The sequence below is a fragment of the Diadema antillarum genome, unplaced genomic scaffold (assembly GCF_040938485.1).
Source record: "Diadema antillarum isolate AM-2024a unplaced genomic scaffold, OU_Dant_1.0 seq00000201_RagTag, whole genome shotgun sequence".
NCBI classification, from domain to species: domain Eukaryota; kingdom Metazoa; phylum Echinodermata; class Echinoidea; order Diadematoida; family Diadematidae; genus Diadema; species Diadema antillarum.
Window position 1 is genome coordinate 323,857 of NW_027271261.1, and position 20,322 is coordinate 344,178.

Sequence of the window (20,322 nt, forward strand, 5' to 3'; positions counted from 1 at the left end):
TTACAGAATAACTCATCTTGCATCATCTCATACATCAACTGTGCCATTTCCACGTGAATCTATGTTATGTTCGCTAAGATAGAGGGTATGCACTACTTCTTTTAAATTCTTCTATGATAGGCATCTACTATCCAACTATGCAATGTGTTGCTTCAGAGGGCTTGGCTATTCTTCTAGTGGCATTTCCCCCCATTTGCTTGCAATTTCCAGGGGGGTGTTTTATATAGCTGTTCGTATAAAGTTACGAACAACTTACAAGCGAGTGGTGATCAGTTCTGATGTGCTATACTTATCAGAATTTCCATAATTCAGCACAAGAACTGATCACCAGTCACTCGTAAGTCGTTCGTTACAGCTTATGAAACACCCCCAGGACGCCTATTCATATTATACTTCCATAAAGATTACAGTTAGGGAAAAAGAGTCAAGTTTCCTCCAAATTGGTTTCCCTCGTTTGGCACCGAGACATTGAGTGAGTGTAGTCACGTGGATAGCAAAAGTGGAGGAGCACACACACACACACACACACATACACACACAAAGTGCAGACACGAGGGAGAGAAGAAGAAGACGACAAAGTTATGGCAGAAGTGAAATGATAAGGACCATTGTTGGTTCATCTTTGAGTCATAACGGAATTGGCTGTGATGTTGACAGTATTTCACCGCGGAGACAGCTGGGTGTACGAGCAATTGAATTGACCTCCCAGTTCGAAACCAGTGTGCGACAAGGAAAGCAATCATACAGTCGAGCAGTGACTGTGTCATGGGTTAAGCACAAAAGCAGGTCACCGCCAACCTATGGAGACACGGACTTTATAGCTTTGTGGGGAAGCCTAACCCGTGATGTGTCAAACAGGCCCCAAAGCAGGTGAGATATGACGGCATACAGCGATATTTGCCCGTCCGAAAGTTCAATGAAGACAAAACGCTTCGCCTAATTGGAAGTTACACAGTTTTGTCCCACTACGCGCTTGATGTGATCTTTGGCGTGGTGGCCTCCCCGGCGCTTGGCGCACCAGCAACGCGGCCTTGTGCGTTGAACAGCAGCGCGCGGTGATCAAAGCTAATCGTCTTTTACCAGGGTAGCCAAGGTTAGTCATTAATCTTTCTATTTCACCAGCAATTAAACCGTCTAGCCCTCCCTGCCCGTCTCATTTCAGCATTTTCCACCCTACTTCCTTTTTTTTTGTGACAAAATTGAGACAAGAATCGACAAGCCTCTGGGGTGTTTTTATATGTTCCTGCAATTTCTGGCAAAGCACTGTCAGTGGCAACTATGAATCTCTCTTACTAGGCATCAATCTAGGCATCGGTTTCCATGATTCGTAATATATGTACGTATATATATATATATATATATATATAGATATAAACATGTTGCGAATTCACGCATTGGCTTCAATATAACGAAGAATCAAGAAATAAACTAGTAATGCATTATTTTGCCAATAAAGAAGGAGTTTATTGTACTCCAATTTTCGGTGGCCTCCACTTTCTTCAGGAGTCTCGACGGGGAATGACGGTACCAAAAAACAAAACAAAATGAACAACAAATTGAACCCGTCGAGACTCCTGAAAAAGGTGGAGGCCATCGAAAATTTGAGTACAATAAACTCATTCTTTATTTGCAAAATAATGCATTACTAGTTTATTTCTTGATTCTTCGTCATATATATATATATATATATATATATTTATATACATATGTACAGTGATGAAATGAAAAAAAAAACATGAATTAAGATACATAGTGAATTTATCTGAGCTTAGCTATGCCATCGAACTTGTTGCAATTTTTTTACTGTACTTTAGATTGAATGCAGCACTTTAGTGATATTAAAAAAAAGTTCTTCAGATACCCATAAAATGAATAAAGACGTAACTAAATGTTCAATCAACTATATCCATATAATATAATAAATAAATATGTATATATGTAAACATATGCATTGAATATATGCATATAAATTATAATAGTTTTATTACAGCTCAGAATTATATAAGCCATGCAGCGTCTTTAATTTGTCCGTCATGTGGAGCCATTCAGTGAAATAAGCACACATACCATGGGAAGGTCAGAGAGCAGTTTGTAACATGATAACAGGGAGAAAGTGAAGGCAAATTCTATTGCCCGCTGATTCAACGCAGATGAGAACAACCTAGTGAAAAGAGAGGCATCGTTTCGTGCATTCCATTCAATAACGATGCGTCTTCATGAAGAAATGAAAAGAGAAGGTACTTTATAAAGATACTTCTCTGACGTCATAAGACAGGCACGTGACATGATGGAGACTCGGACTAAAGACAAAGTCGACACTGGAAGGCATCACAAAAAAGAAAAAGACTCACAGGTACTATACAGGATAGACAGCCAATGCAAAGAAATACAGACGCGCAGAAAGTTGTTGTTGTTGTTGTGTTGTGTTCTGTTGTGTTGTGCCGTGTTGCGTTGCGTTGCGCTGTGTTGTGTTGTGTTGTGTTGTGTTGTGTTGTGTTGTGCTGTGTTGTGTTGCGTTGTGTTGTGTTGTGTTGTGTTGTATTTTGTTGTGGTGTGTTGTGTTGTTTTGTGTTGTGTTGTGTTGTGTTGTGTTGTGTTGCGTTGCGTTGCGTCGCGTTGCGTTGCGTTGCGTTGCGTTGCGTTGCGTTGTGTTGTGTTGTGTTGTGTTGTGCTGTGTTGTGTTGTGTTGCGTTGTGTTGTGTTGTGTTGTATTTTGTTGTGGTGTGTTGTGTTGTTTTGTGTTGTGTTGTGTTGTGTTGTGGTGTGTTGCGTTGCGTTGCGTCGCGTTGCGTTGCATTGCGTTGCGTTGTGTTGCGTTGCGTTGTGTTGTGTGGTGTTGTGTTGTGTTGTGTTGTGTTGTGTTGTGTTGTGGTTGTTTACTGTTTGGGGCTTTTAGTTTGCGGGGGTCGTCCTGATGAAAACCTGAATAGTTGCTACTATACCCTCATTACCCACTGGTCAGCACATAATACTAGAACATTTGTTACAATGATCCCACCTTCTTGTTGACTATATGTACACGTATCCTTTCTCTGTACAAACTATATTTCTTCAATAAAGAAGAAAGAGACGGATAGAAAAGAGAGAAACGTCAAATCCGTATAGTTTATTCTTATTTCAATTTATGCCATGTGGTGTGTTACAATGAACGCAAGAAAGAAGAGTAATGGTGATTTGTTGTAAATAAATGGTCCAGTACGTGTTAAGTATCGCTTTAATGTTTGCTCGTGAGACCCACAAGTATCATCGGAGTCATCCCACTAGACCAACACGGACGAGTGATACAGCCCACGAGTTCGACTTTGAAGAAAGGGTCCAAAAGTCATACAGCCCATGAGTTCGACACTAGGCAAATAAAGCCCATGAGTTCGACACTACGTAAAAACAGCCCACGAGTTCGACAGATAGAACACGGGGATTAATGTGTCGGTCTCGTGGGCCTTGCTTAGTGTCGCACTAATGGACTGTATAACTCGTGAGCTGTATAACTCATGGGCTGTATGAATTGTGAGCTGTATGACTCGTGGGCTGTATGACTCGTGGGTGTCGGTCTCGTGACGTGCACCCGTATCATCAGCGCCGAGATTTAGATGTCAACAAAGTGACAAGGCAAATTCGGTGAAATAAGGTGGCGTTGGCGAGGTGAACTTTACCACACCCTTTGTCGCAGGAGGAGCTTAGGCGTGAAAACGGCTTCAAACCAGCCAACACAGCCCTGCATTGCATTAAGCTATCAAGTCTCAGAGAAATGTCGTTGCCTTACTACACAAGCAGAGAGGAGTCTATTTCTAGTGCAAGAACACCAACCAACTAACCGACCAAACAAATAAACAAACAAAAAACACTTTGAATAGTTCCGAAGTAATTGTTTCCAAACTGCATTCTCTTCTTACGAGGGACGCTACTTTCAAAACGAAAGATTCCGCAGAAAGCTCTTGTTAATTTACATAATGCAAAATGTTTAAAAATATCTACCATTTCAAACAAAGAGAAAAGAATAACTGCATCATCCAACCAAAGCAACGGATTTAAAAAAATTTGATGAAATTCCATATCTTTACTCCGCCCTCACGTGATAGAAATCATTTAATGTCATTGTATGCAGCAATCTGCATTGTTGGGGGGGGGGGTGTCAAGTATGTTCTCAAAAAATGTTTGATTTTTTTTTTCACCTCGAAATGGGTACAGTAGTGAGCCACTTCATTTAAGAAAAAGGGACAAAAAAGTGCAGATTTACAACTACCAAAACACACTCGATTCACTCTTTTCCCGAGAGATTTTGATCTCCCCAAGACCCATCTAGTTGCTCGTTGCCAATAGGTTATCTTGTAAGTGGAATTTGTGCGTGTGGGGAACCTACATTTTGGCACGTTTTCTGTGTACATGATTCTCAAGGGAGAGTACATTGAAGAACTTGTATCGATACATTTGGCAATTGCGGGGGTTGGCGCAGGGATTTTATCGAATAGATTAGAACATGTAAGAAGTCATGTCTCGCGAAAGAATTGTGCAATTCTATCGCTATATGAACCGATGGGTCCCTTTTTAAACTGAAACATTTTTGTTTTATTCATTAAGTGCACACATGTGCACTTAATGAATAAAAGCATGTTCCATGGGGACTGTGCCCTTTTAAGTACCTTGTTCAACTGGAGACAAAATTTGAAATCTACACGCAGTCTCTACGGAAGTGAAACTTTCGATCGCCACCTGTGTAAATTTCAAGGAAGTGTAAATTTCACTGAGTTAACTCTTGAAGAACTTCAAACTGATAGTGGAGTTCGCACAACCTCGTCCTTATGTACACGACAGTTTTGTTCTTTTCTCGGACCCTAATTATCAGAAAACTATTGAGAGACGTAGGCACTCATGAAATATACAAGTTCATCAGCTGATGATGTCAGACACCTGTGCAAACAAAATTCCTTTAGGCAAATACATACTTCATGTATCATTTGTCTTTTCAAGTGCCTATGTGGTAATGCGAATAAATGAATAACGAAAGAGAGGCACAAGTAGTCATTGATTGAATGTATCACTTACATGTAATTCTAACGATTGAATTGTACGGAACATATCTCCAGGAAACGAAATACAGAGTCCAATACATTTCGGCAATTACAGCCGAAAAATGACGACAATTCGTAGCTAGTCAATAAAAAAAACATGAATGCTTGTTACGTATGAAATGGAGTATGAATTTATTGAAGAAAGATAGTCTTATCCATATATTCAGACTGGAACACACAATAAACGCGAACGGAATGTCAACACGATACCAGTATCATTCAGCTAACAATGCACTTAACTCCGCAAATCAGTCATTGAGACAACTGTAGAGATAACATTACGACTTGTTTCCTGTATGATGTCTTACTTTTAGTCGAAACAGGTGTATGGGAGATAAAAAACATGCTATCGCTCCTCACTGTTCTCCCGCTGGTAAAGATAATTGCCTTTGATGCTTTTACAAGAGGCTGGAGTTCTGGTGGTCGTTCTCCTTTAAAGCATGCAACTGCTCTGCTCAGGTGTAAAAAGTAAGTAGATTCAACCCCAACACAGTGTCCTATTTCACAATCTTAAGTGACAGTAACTTTCACCCTACGAGTTGTCTTATTTTCTGATTGAAAAATTAAAGAAAATATGTATGGTCTTGTCTTTTATGGAGTGTGTATGTTATCTTCCTATAGCTGTTCTAAAGAGGGCTTGAAAACCACAACATTAACTCTTTTTCTCTCCTCGCAGATTAAAGGTATTTCTCACAAAATAGTAAATAGAATAAATGTATACATACATACATATCTACCTAAAATAAATAAATAAATGAATACATACATGTACATACATACATACATACACACATACATGCAGAAATACATAAAATAAATAAATAGATAAATAAATAAAATATAAACATTTAAATAAACATTATTATTGAAACTAGACAAGGACACAATATTTCATTACCAGAAAGAATGTGATCGTTTAGAACGCAAGCGGCTCGTCTGGAACAAGTATCACATGAACTCATGTACAATTTTGAATTCTGACTGTCCAACCACTCCCTCTACACAATTCCACCAACACTTTGGAAAATATGGAACAGAGCGCATTTAGATTGAATGTGTAGCGAGGGAAGCTGGTGGATATTGGTTGGTAGAGAGGAGTGGAAGTAGGAGGAGGAGGAGGAGGAGAACGGTGAAGAGATATTAGGAGGCGAGACTTGATGAAGAGTTGAGAGATTACTGCTGGACTCTAGAGTAATCGATTCTAGCCCAGAAAGGTCAAGTCACATATAGCGACTTGTGGAGAAAGGATCTGGTATGACACCAAGTCTTGTGTTTACTGGACCAAGGACTCCAAGATAGGTCTTCCACTCATATCTATACCGCAGTTTAATATCTTTTCTGTGACACTGTCACAAAATCAATCTCTATTATGTTGATCAAAATGCACTACCTAGTACTTATACACACTTCACACACACACACACACACACACACACACATTATATATATATCTATTTTATCTATCTATCTATCTATCTATCTATATATATATATGTATATGTATTCATATTCATATATATACATATATATATATGTATACATATATTACATACACACACACTGTGTATATTGCATATACATATGTTTAGATATGATATACATTTACATCTATACTGCGCGTGCGTGCGTACGTATTATACACATTAGATCAAAGACAAAAATATGGAAGCCATTTAGGCCTATACGTTTGAATTCCCACTGATCTTTCGCTTTTCCAATCTGTTTACCTCACTCATCGCTTCTTCTTCCTCTTTTTTTTTCTGCTGGAACAAAATTCAAGCTGACAATTCCCAAGATCAGTACGTTTAATGGCTGATAGGTCGCTTTCCATGCCTGAATGACCACTGACCACTTAAGCGGCGGGAGGGCGGCGTATTTACTTTCGTCCGCACACCAAGACCCTATTAAAGTGAGGCACGGGAATAATATTTCGTGCGAGATGAAAATTGCTTACCGCAAGAGAGAGATTGAAATGTTAGAAGAGAGTTAGCCAAATTCAGGAAAAAAAAAAACGGTTTGGAGTGATAAGGAAATTCCTCATGGTATCGTTATTGCGAATATCAATTTTCTTTACTGAATTCTTGGAATACACTTTTTAAAGATTACTCACTTTTTTATCGTACTTACATTTACATCTGCATTTGATACCCTATGTACATAGACCTATATATATATACACACACACACACACATATATATATATATATATATATATATATATATATATATGTATATATATATATATATATGTGTGTGTGTGTGTGTGTGTATGTGTGTATGTGTGTATGTGTGTGTGTGCATGTGTTTGCAGCAGCTGACATTGGCACGTCTTATGGTTTGTCTTTCCAAAGTTTTGGGGTGTGATAAATTTATCGCGTGCTCACACAAAAATGATAATTAAAAAAAAAAAACTAATAACAAAATTAAAAAGAAATTATAATAATGACAAACTAATAACCCGACCATGGCATTGTGGAGGACGTCGATCTGTTTACGTTGTTCTTTCACTTTTATCGATCTCTCTTTTTACCCTCTCTCTCCCTTTTTCTCTCAAGTCCTCTTCTTCTTTTTCCCCTATTCTTTCTATTCCGGTCTCTCTTTTTTTTTATGAGTGTTTTGTTAAACGAACAAAAAATGAAAGCTTATAAGACAGAAACTATGAAATCCGTGAATATATCATTCGGAGAGGGAGAAGTGTTTGTTTTAGTTTGTTTGAATCTTTCCTTGTTCTTTTAAGTAATATGTATGCATAGCAGCCTTATGATAACGAATGATACTGTAACGCCGGTAGTTCAATGCTGCAATGGCGTTACAGTAGGTGAGGGAAACATTTTTTTTTTTAACGATCCAGAGCTGTCACACCATACCTCGCAATAAACCAGAATTGGGTTCGATCCCAACGTAAGACAATCCTATCGCATTGGTCATTATGTTATCATAGAAGTGACCAAACGTTGAAAGTACCATCACGCCACATACTAGTATTATGTACACATGATGAATGTGTCGTGTAAGTGTTAAAATTGATTGCGGTACTGTGACGGCAGGCGGATTAGACAAACCGAGAATTCAGATTGATTACTCTTCTGTTTGCTTGAAGCTGTGGTGCGGCTGACTTGATCGATGGATACGCTGATAACATGACCGATTAATGAGAGGAATCCAAAAGATGTCATCATAATTAGCTGTCATTTCTCTTGCTGCTGTCGTGGTTATTGTTAAGCTTTTGCGCCATTTAGCTTTCAATTTTCCCTGTTATGAGAGCGGCTGTCGAAAGTTCGTTAAGCTGATACCAGTCGACTAGACAGTGCTGAAATAGGATTCGGGTTTGTCATTTCAACGTTTATTGGCTACATTCATGTGTCTGTTAACAAGGCCTCGGCAATAATGTTAGGAGCAGCGACGCTGAAAGAGAACCCAGCTTTGATTGGATGGTAAGCCCCAATGTTGCGCCTCGGAGATATGGGAGGCTCAGTGCTCCATCCCTTGATACGCGGAATATTGCTGAAATCATCAATTGTCTGAGTGTCTGCAGACGACGGTAAGTGACGACACATTGAACTCCAAGCGGCTTAAGCATCCTCAGACGTGTCTAGAATAACAACTACTTTGACGCATACTGGGAAAAAAAGAGCTAACTCTATCAACGAAAATGCATCGGCCGCAGCTACATTTCTAGATGAAGACATCAAGATTTATTAGATTGCATTGTACGGCTGAACTTTCAGTGACCCAGTATTGTTTTTCTGCCATCACCTTGACAACTATTTCTTCAGAGTGTGCAGATTTGTCTGTTTAACTTCAAGAAATAAAAGGAAATAAGTGATAAGTACTATTACTATTTTTCAGTGTAAAGCACAGCACTGAATAAACCTTGCCGTTGTCGAGATAAAGTCTCGTGACTTTATTTGAACTTTTAAAAACATCTCTCTAACACTTCAAAACGTGGCCAAGATCCAAAAAAAAAAAATGTTTGTCTATGGCGCATGAAAATAACACAGCACAAATTTTCTTAAAAACAAGTTTAACTTATTATGATCTTTCATTGTTCAATCCAAGCACTTTCGATACAAAACAAGCTCAAACTCGAAGCTGATTTAAAAAGCGAGGAAAAGAGGCTGGACTAGAGTTAAAATGTCTTCTTCCATATGTCGTTTTCCTCTTACCCTTACCCTCTTTTCATTTCTCTCCTTATCCTTGTTATCTTTCTGATGCTCTTTTATTCTGTATTTCTTTCCCTTTTTGATCGCCTCGTTTTTGTTTTCTTTTTTCTTGAAGTTTCATTGAAAAAGTATCAATTATGGCCATTCATGATTTTGATTTGTAGATTCTTGTACCATGTCGATCAATGACAAAGACCTGTCCGTTGCATTTCTAAGTCCCTCCTTCTTTTCTGTCATCGCCAAGTCAAGTTACGTGCTTTCATCTATCATTTTTTCATCATAAACACACCTTAACTTATGAAGCAATTTCGCAATGTCTTCCGCTTGATGTGTTTGTGGTGGTTTTTTTTTTTCATCGAAGTGGAAGTGCAATGCTGAGTTTCCCAAATCAACAGTAAGAGCAACAACTCACACGCAGAGCCTTATATACTGCGACTTGAAGCAAACTCCCACTTTAACAAAGGAATACATGAACCTTTGACTTATCTATCCCTTCCTATATTGTACTACACCAATTAATTTTGATATTGATTTATTCAACAGACGACTGTCGAATGGTTGCAGTTGGGAATGTAACGAGGAATTATGGAAACCTTGATCATGGAATGACACACACCGACCTATGATCAGCTGATAATAAAAATGATAGCGCGCACTGCAAAGAACAACAAGAAATATTGACAAGAGAAAATAATACAAATAATCATAGCCATAAAGTGGGAAGACTTACCAATGGTGCTCAAAACAGTGAGAGAAAACAGCATAGCTCCGAAAAAGGACCACTTCTCTGTGTCGTCAAGGTATTCCAAGAAGACAATGGAGTGTACAGCGTAGTGGCGTTGCTTTTCCTTCATTCGGTCGATGGCCAGGTCTGTCCAGTTTTTGGCGGGAAATCTCTCCGCCTCCGAGTACAACTCCAAAAATGTCTGCTTCATCTCTTCGTGAATATCTTCCCTTAGCTTCATCTCCTTGGGTCCCTCGATGGAGCGGAAGACCAGAGCTCCGAGGAACAGGTAACCGCAGAGCATGGCGGTCAAGCCGATGTAAGAGAAGAGAAATTGGACGAAGACGCGGAAATAGTGGCAGCACTGCTCACCGGCACTTGGCCGCTCAACGATGTCGACCCGGCCTTCCTCGATGTCGAGCAAAGTGGGACTGTTGCCGGACGCTTGTAGGCGACGTTCCATCTCCCTGGAGGTCCGTGATCCGTGTCCGACGAAACGACCAGAACGCAGCTAACAGCTTTGCTCAATCAAAAAAAATAAAAGACGAACTTTTGGCTAATGTTGGTGTGTGTGCGGTCGAGCACCCGGAGAACTCGGACCAGGTTAGCTGTTTTTCGCTTACCTGCATCGCTGTATCCTATACCAATATCTTGAGGCAAAACATATCTCTTCAAATGCAAAAATAACCTCCTACATATACATCACTCATGTCAGAGACTCGGTGCATCTTAAAGTGAAACATAAAAATAATCAAAACAAAATAAATCCAGCCGCACTGGGCAACACTGCAGATGTCTCAAAAGCTCAACGCGACAAATAATTTCCGATGTCAACAAGAACAAGGGCCTATCCGTGATATAGAATCCCAGAATTTGTCGTTAATTTCCGATTATCTCCTTGGAAAAGTGGGCAGGAAGTCCTTCCAAATAGGTTCGCACTTGGCAGCCCCTGGACGCCATTACTAACTTATTCACTTGCCTCTCTCATCTCCACTGCGTCAGAAAGAAACCAGCAGCGCTCTAAAATCCTGTGAAATTATGACGTATTGATAGCTCCAACATAATACAAAAGTAATGCAATTAGAAAAACACACTATGAGCATACAGGTTTATAGATACATTTACGGTGCACATATTTTGAGGTTGTAATTGCAGCTGCACTTTTTTTTCTCTCGCTCTCGGCAGCAATTTCCCTTCGGCCAGTGCATTTCAATCATCGTCGGTCTCGTTTTAAGATGCTGCGCGCCGTAGCTGGGCGATGGTAAGATCACTGAAGATGGTATCGAGCGAGGTGTTACAACGTCCACGGCCCACTCCGGGGTAGCAATCCGAACGGCAGACGATTGGCCGCCCCTCTGTTTTAATTCGTTATGCCACTTTCAAAACCCTACCATCTATCTCTCTCGCGCCATCTTTTTGCCCCGCTTCTTTGCTCTCGTAAGAGTTACCGACCTCCACTGGTAGTTCGGACTCTTACTGGTGGTAGTTTCGTGGTGACCGGAGGAGCGCTACCAATCGTTTCAACCGAGCGCACGCACTGAGCTCGGCGAGCGAGCAAGCAGAGCGCTCAATTAGTGAGTGAGTGATCTTAGTGGGATAGGCAAAGTGAGAGCAGACCGTCAGAGAGGGGGGGGGGGGGGGGGGGGAGTCGAAAGGAGAGGGGGGAGAGAGGGAGTGAGAGAGGGATGGAGACCATAGCAAGCTCAGTCTTTTTGTCTCACTTGCCTCACTATAGGTAAAACCGTTCCTGCTTGTTCTTGCTTTTTCCTCTCCTTTGAGCGGGTGTGCGAGCGTGCAAAAAGAGCCATTAGATCACTAATTGGGTTGGACCGTGATGGTCGCGGTGGCGGCTGTGCCAGTAGAAGCAAGGCTATTTAGTCCGTAGAAAAGCACGGCACGCAGAAGAATCATAACATTTGCATGACGACAAGATATACGTTGCCATCGAAGCGCTTGACACTTGATAGCCATTTCGCCCTCGATTCATTGCAGTTTGCTATAAATAAACCCACGTCCAAAAGTTAACGTTCCATAACTATGACCAGTCTGACAGCAATCCATATCTTACTGACTACACGGATGGTCGATATTTTGTCTTATTATTTCACCTGATTTTCATACAGATATGGGTAATTTTGATTAAGACAAGCGTTCGCGATATCCAGCAGAGAAATAGATAATGACAGACGCTAATCACTTCAGTATTTGTTGTTGTCATTAGAAACACTCCAGAAAGAGATTCAATAGAAATCTGCTCCGCAAGGTTCCATAGACATAGACAAACTCGAAAGGACTGAAGTGCTGCTTCCTACCAAACGTTGGTGGCAGTGTTAAGGAAGCAGGAATGGGGATTTTGCGCAATACAGCTACTGGTTGTACTTTCATAACATTATGAACACTATAGAGGGCCGTCTATTTCCATTTCACCGTGTAGATCTGCCATAGGCGCCATACACACACACACACACACACACACACACACACACACACACACACACACACACACACAAAGTCAAAATCTCGAGTAGACGACAAGGCATTTGCGTCTTCAAAACTATGGGAGCTCCAGCATTTGTCAAGAAATTTTTCGTGTAAAAATGTGCATTACAGCACTTACGACAGCCAGGGGAAGACAACTTCTTAAACAAAAAGCAAACAAACAAACAAACAAATAGTAAAATACCTGTACAAAGACACTGCTAGGAATTAGAGGCGATATTTTCAATTTTGAAAGTGAATGCAGTGTTCCGCATGAAGGGTACAACTCGGGAGGTACCCTTCAGGTGAAAGATAGTCCCACGCGTGCACTGTAGTACAAGTTCTGTAATTCATCTGGATTTTACGCCGAAAGCAACTTTTAGCTTTGCGGTGGTGTTATTAGTTATTTGAGTACAGCTGAAAGGTAGTATATATAGTGTAAGGTTCATATAATTTTAAAGTAGATTTATAATTTTATTCATGATTTCTACTAATATACCTACACTACAATCTATGATATATTTGGGGAATAAAAAATGTTCGTTCATATCAAGTTAAATCAGCACTTGCATTACGCTCAAAATGCACGCGTGGGACTATCTGGCACCCAAAGTATGCGTCCCGTTGTCTTTCTTTTGCTGCCATAAGTCCTGGGTCTGAGTGAAAACTGTCTTACAAGACAAAAATGGACATTTTGTACGAAAAATATCAACGAAATTCAGAAGTTCCCATAGGTTAATCACGGAGATGCCTTGTCTTGCTAGGGATTTAGACCCTGCGTCTTACGGCCGTCAGCCATCCATAACAGTCCGGCACATAGCCACAACGCGCGCTTCTGTATTGCAGGTCATCAGTCTATGGTTGTTATTATGCACGTCTCCGATGTACTTTTTTACCTATATAATTATAAGCACCATGTTGAACGCTGTTAAGGGTTTATTTTTAAGAAGGAGGGAGTGCTCACAAGATGTTAAGTCTCGATCGCAAGTTCTTCAACTTTATTAGGGTAACGGGGAGAGTGATGTAAGAGACCAATAGACCATTAGGCCATAAAGAGGCCTTTTTTTTTTGTATTTGTGGGATGTTTATCCTTTGGTGATGAAGGTCGATAATATTGTACTATTACTTCTATGTATGCATTATCTATATGGATACAAATTTTATGTATATACATGTATATTTATTACATATATCCAAATACATGTAGGGCCTACTCCTTTATTGTTTCTGAGTCAAACGTATTGATTACAATGTTGTAATGATTTTGTGTTCTTATTATGTATTCAAATGTCTTATGGTAAATGCTTGCATTTTTTCTTGGAAATGAAATAAGTGAAATCAAATCAAACATAATCATTTCGTACAATATCAGAAAATAACAGCTCGTATATGTGCACCAAATATTGTAGCAAACATAAAACATGATACACAGGCACGTAAGTATGTATATAATTTATTATGATATGCAGTCATTCTCTTGTTAACTTTATGATTTTGTCCCTTGACCTCTGCGAAAATTCTGCGGCGTTCGTCCGAGTACCAGACCAGGCCTGTATTTTTACTCCCCCGGGGCTCGAGGCGCCTTAACCGAAAGCCCCAGCCGGGCGCTGACACATGCTGATTTCATTATTTTTCATTTAAGTATGCTACCCCCTCCCCCTACACACACACACACACACACACACACACACACACACACACACACATGTACAATCTGCATACAAACACACACACTTCTCTCTCGCTCTCTCTCTACAAGATAATGTAATCTGCAGGGAAAATCTCTGCTTAACCCAGCTTCCTCCATGTTTCTTCGCCAGAATAATCCGTCGACTGGTCATCAAATCAGCATCTCTCAGTTAGAGACATTTTGTAGGCCTATATTACATACATGTATTGTGTAACGATTATCTTGTTTCGTAAGAAACATGGGGAGCTGATTATGATAGAATTGAATATTATGAATTTAGATAGCCCTTTCTTCAATAGATTTTGTTTTCCTTTTTTTATTTTCTGATTGTTTCGCCTGACGTGAGGATATCAAAATTTTCATAAAGAGAGTCCTTGACGGATCTGGAGATGCCCTCATCTTCTAGAGCAATTCACAAATTTTACAAGCTATGCTTTTCTTGTGAATTCCTCTTTTACATGTAGAGTTACAAAATAAGATTGTATTGCTTGCTTGTTTATTTATCTAACCCAAAGTTGATATCAGTATAATAATGTGTTCATGTTTTGTTGAAACTTTTGAGATTAAAAGTTCCTTAAAATGTTATGTACTCATATAAGCGTTATGTGTATTGCTTTGTATTACTTTATTATGGAAATAAAATCATTTCAATTTAATTAGATTGAATAGTCATGGCGCGTGATGATTTCAAGTAAAATCCTGGGCCTACAACTTTGTGGCACCAAAGTATGTTTTATAGGTGTATTAACCCTGAATTTCTTTTCCCGTTCGGTACATGTACTGTTCTTCCCTTGTTCTCTTTGCATGAGAAATTTACCACGTTCGTATAGTTTTATCAGTATTTGCATTATTTTGTATAATATGGTTTGCGAAAAATGTTTTACAGTGATTGACATCTCATATTCATATCTTATATAGAATATCTTTACTGGTTATTTTGCTGTTGTTTTGTTTACAGAGTACAGAGCCTGTCCTCAGTTAACGCTTGTTTTCCCCTGTAGGAATGGAATGCAGTCTAAGGTTTCAAAATTTAGCTCAAAACCAGGGAGGTTTGTGGTAGCTCCATGCTCAAATCATGACTTCAGTGTCTACATGATCGGCATATACGCACATAATATGCCAATGCATTGCGCACATCTTGTATGCGTGTGTCCCATTGAATTTTGTAAGTTCTTCGTATTTAAAGCAGATGATATTTAATTTCTGGGTGCTACGGATGAGTGTCAGGGCACGTGCAGAAATCATATCGGAAGCCCGAGTAATTTCATTTCACTCCGCGCAATTTCTTTCCATGCGGTGACCGTAGCAATATGCTACCCGCGTCAAGTCTGTTGAAGCTATATAGAAGAGCACGATCCGTTCCCTGTTGGCGCTGGCCACCCCAAACATCTGCTCTACTACCATTCGTTCCACGCCTGTAGTCGACAAGAGAGGGGAAGGGACTTTTCTCTTTTTTGCATCGTTATGTATTATTTGGTATGAAGTCGAGATTGCTAACGATATGTTGTCCAAGTTTCCTAGATATATGCATTATGACATTTCTGAGATTGCAGACCTTAGTAGTACATCGTAAAAGTAAAGCGATTTTTGCTTATAGCAAACCACCGGACTATAAAGTTCCCAAAGTTTTTTTTCTTTTAACAATATCAATGTTTTCCTAATCTTGCAAAGATTTTAGATGATTTTGCCATCTGTTCGTCTTTATCAATCAATTATGATAAGACAAAAGTGATGCGAATTGGTCCATCTGTGTTTACTACTGCACCTGAGACGGACGTGCAACAATTTAGGAATGTAGAATTTGTATCTGCTCTCACTGTTTTAGGAATAAAAATTTCGTATTCTTTTCACGACCGTAAGGCACAATTACAAAGAATTTTGCTGAATATTTAATCATAACTGCCCAGGTGGAGATTTAGAGATTTATCCCTTTACGGGAAAATTTAGATTGTTCAGACTTATACTTTATCTCAGTTGCTATATATCGCAAGTATAGTTTCAGTGCCACATTCTTTTATACATGACCTGAATAAAGTTATTTATGAATTTATTTGGAGAGGCCCAGATAGAATAAGGCGCGATGTTTTAGTAAAAGATTATGAGGAGGGAGGTTTGAAAATGTAAATGTGTTGTTTAAAGTCAATGATGCAAGCTCAAAAAATAAAATGGGTGCAGAGGTTATTTGGGTCATGTTTAAAAGGGTGGAAATCCATTTGTTTGAATTTGTTAGCATCTGTAGGAGGGGAATTTTTGTTCTTCTGCAACTTTGATGTTTCATAGTTAAAGATTAATGTTTCACGATGGTTTTTTGAGGTATTAGAAACGTGGTCCCTCCTTCAGTACAGAGAATTAAGCATACCTAATCAAATAATTTGGAACATTTTGTTTCATGGAAAAGTCTATGTTTAATACACATAGTAGAGAAAGGTTTTTTGAAGGTAACTGATAAATTTTATGTTAGATGAATACAACCGACCTCTGCGTTGGAAGGATTGTAAGGGTAAAGGTTTGCAGTTTACTCAGTATTTCACTCTTCTTGATTGCTTCAAGAAGATGCCAAGTGAATAGAAGCTTGTTTTTCTTCATCAAGATTATCACCCCTTTATTAAACCCCTGAGTATGTTTCCTTTAATTTGGATTAAGGGTAGATGGTTGGAATTACATTACGTAACAACAAAGCATTTATATTATAATATATATCTGCATTTGAATAACCCTCGAAAATCTAGTGTTTTTGATCGTTTTGATGTTATGTATGACATTGGATTTGAAGATGTTCAATCTTTTTTTTTCAAATTACCTGCCAGTTTGACAATTGATACAAAATTAAGAATAACGCAATATAGGATACCGAATAATTTGATCCCCGTTAATTCGTGGCTTGTTCGAATAGGGAGAAAAGATGACTCAAGATGTTCCTTTTGTAAAGGTGAACCGGACACAATAGAACATTTGGTGGTTTTTTTTTGTTTTTTTTTTATTGCCGGAAGGTGTCAGTATTCTTGGAATCATTGTTTAAAGAGGAAAAAAGGAAAATTGATTCCTTGCAATTGTTTTCATATCAAAAGGCGTTATATGGTGTTATACATCCCCCCCCCCCTCTCTCTCTCTCTCTTGTCATGGCTTTCATTGCAGTTTATGTTTATGAAACAATTGTTCTGTCCTGCATTATCATCCCAAAGATTGTAGCGTCGAATACCACCCCCCCCCCCCCCCAGCCAGGGCGGGGTGTGGTTATTGTAGAGAGGAAGTTACGGAGAGTGCATAAATGAGCTAGGTGAATACTAGTAGTACCTTTGTTTTGTTTTTTCTTGTTTTTTTTTTTAGATTGTAGTGTGTGTTCTTGCGCCTTTTAGTAATCAGTAGCAAATCTCTGCGAGTACAGAAATCACAGCCGCTTCCCGCTGAGGTGTTCAGAAAATGTTGAAAGATCCAACAATCCAGGACATTGCTGGTGACGCAGCAGAGAGTTACTGTGATTCAGAGTAATTTCAATATTTTGAACAGGTTGCTTCAGTGATACAGGTATGCGGTATTTTTTTTCTGTTTTGTTTTGTTTTGTTTTGTTGTTTTGTTGTTTTCCGGGCTACAGAGGGCGCACTTAACATAATAAATTTATCAAATTTCCTTTTCAATTTGTGTACAATGTTTGTTTCTCACTTGTCTCTTATTTGCATTGTTAACGCATACATTTTCAAGAAAGGACATCATATACAGCAAACTATTGATTGAATATGCCAAAAAAAAAAGTCCTGAAGGGCGCCCCTCTATGTGTGACCTAAGTCTGAACCTTTGACGTCTTTCCTGTATTTTTTCTTTTGTTTTGTTACATTTCATGTTGTTTCTGCACATGCGTTACAGCTAAAGTTCGCAATATCAATTTTCTGACATGGGAAAACTATTGTAACGTGAGAAATATTATATTTCTTATTGGATGTTCACAGCCGATCAGAAATCGCTGTATAAATGACGTCATAGGTGTTTGAAAATATTTTCATTGCATTCTACGGGTCTGATTACCCCTAGATCCTCCAATTTAGCATACATTTTAAGTTGCTCTCGGTGAATATGAATTTTGGCGCACTTTGGAGCCATTCTGGCCCACTGTGCGTCGTGGGCGTGTTTTTATGTGGGCTAAAAATTTAGTGAGGGATGTGTGATTGTGCAAATCTGCATTTTCGCCGTGGTATGTGCATGCTCATTACATGCACGTAATGTGGTTATCCAAACAGACAAGTAGAGATACCTTAAGCCCCAACCCCCAAATATAATTATTTTGGTGTTCTTGATACTTGATCGCACAAGATTGAATCATCGAACAGCAAATCTGCAAAGCACCTACAATGTGATGATCTACTTCTTTGATGAGAATATAGAATCTAACACGGTGGTTTGGAAAATTATAAATTATCAATCATTGAATTGATGTTTTGTTGGTAATTGTGGTTGTGTACAGGCATAGTTCTATTTCATACCGCTGCAGGTGTAGAGCATAACACAAAATGTATGTTTGAAGTATACATCTCTAATTTCCTAGTAGTTTCCTTCTTCGATCTGTGTTTGCCGGAATGCAAACATTAGATATCGCTCAAAAATGTTGAGTTTCCTTGAAATCAGTTATTGGGGCTATTTTTGTGTTGGCAGTACCTACACAATGGATTTGTATGATTCCTGCACGCGGTAAAACATGTAAAGTTAGATTCGTATGTAAAGTGAAAACATAGGGATGCCAAATTGTAGACTGCTCCATCATTCACCACCATGCAGCCCCCCCCCCCCCCACTATCCTAAGTCCTATCACGGCAACAACAACAACAAAAGGTGGCTCTTATGCACAAAAGTCGGTGAAGTCACGCGCCTTTTGAATACACAAGTTAGTGTGTGTCGGCAAACCGGAGGAGGGGGGAGGCGTAAACAAGGAATCGTGCCGCTCGAAAGTGTAACCATCAGGAATAGGCCCTACTATTTGCTAACTGACATGATTGTCTACCTTTCCAGCTAACAGGCACTCAAAGTATCACCACCCAAAGTGGAAGATTTTGTATCGTCTCTTCTCGAAGGTATGTGCGGAAAGTCTTCTTCCCTAGAATGTGAGGAAGAAGAAGAAACTGGCGAAAACGATGTACTTTCATCAAAAGAATCGCTGCAGTATCCCATCACCATCCGGGGATTCGCGTCGAGTTCTCACCTGATGACGTCAGTGCAGTAATTCGATCCAGGTGACAGCATCCGGCCTCGTGACACATTTTATCTTCTTGCAAGTTTCGGCGGGAAGAATTTTTCTCCTAATCAATTCAGACATCCATCTCTGCCTTCCTGTTTTTCATCTATTTTGTATTGCTGCTGTTCTTCTTTCTCTTGAATAACCCAAACTGTGTCATTATCATCGGCAACCAGCATGTACAGGCCTGGGTGACAAGGTATTGTAAAGTAGTTTTTCGGACAGGGTACTTGCATTAGGTTTCATCAGGTTTAGATCAAGGGCCTGCTGTTGACAGTTTAGGGCACGTGATTGAGTATAGATATGCTGCTGCTTCTGTATACAGATCAATATTCTTCCATCTAGAGGCGAGTGAAGATTTTTCACTGTTCCTTTTTTTTTCGCAAAAAAAATACAAGTATAATTGACCTGCAGTGTTTTGCTGTATTTTTTTCGCCAGTATACACCATATCTAAAACATATTTGAGTGTTTAGACATCTAGTGTAAAGCCATAGACTTATGATAGAAATCACTATATGATAAATCATAACTCTTCATAAAACAGGAAAAAGGTATTGTAAAGTAGTGATTCTGACAGGGTGCAATAGGCCTTGGGCTCATCAGGGTTTGATCAAGGGCCTGCTGATGACAGTTTTGGCAGGTGATTGAGTATAGAAATACTGCTGAACAACGACTACTGTACAGATCAATATTCTTCCATCTACAGGCAAATGAAGACTTTTCACTATTCCTTTTTTTTCGCAAAAAAATACATGTATATTGAACTGCAGTGTTTTGCTCTTTTTTTCCCAGTATACACCATATTTAATTCGCATTTAAGTGTTTAGACATCCACTTTAAAGGGGAAAGAGAAACATAAAAAGAAGAAAGGAAGAAACAAAAAGATCTGTAGTAAAAGCATTATAAGTAGAGGTAGAAAAAAAGAAAAAAAAAGAAGAAAAGTGAATGGAGAATTAAACATGAAGGTGAGATCTAA

At 39.2% G+C, this 20,322-nt stretch overlaps 1 protein-coding gene across 1 annotated transcript in view; it reads right to left on the reverse strand.

Moving 5' to 3' along the window:
* LOC139728799 (uncharacterized) overlaps positions 1-11,484 on the reverse strand; it is a 126,229-nt gene extending 114,745 nt beyond the window's left edge. The window contains exon 1 of the mRNA XM_071639736.1: positions 9,963-11,484. Within this exon, the coding sequence (XP_071495837.1) occupies positions 9,963-10,419 (457 nt within the window). The 5' untranslated portion in view covers positions 10,420-11,484. The remainder of the gene's footprint in view (positions 1-9,962) is intronic.
* Between the last annotated feature and the right edge of the window lie 8,838 nt (positions 11,485-20,322).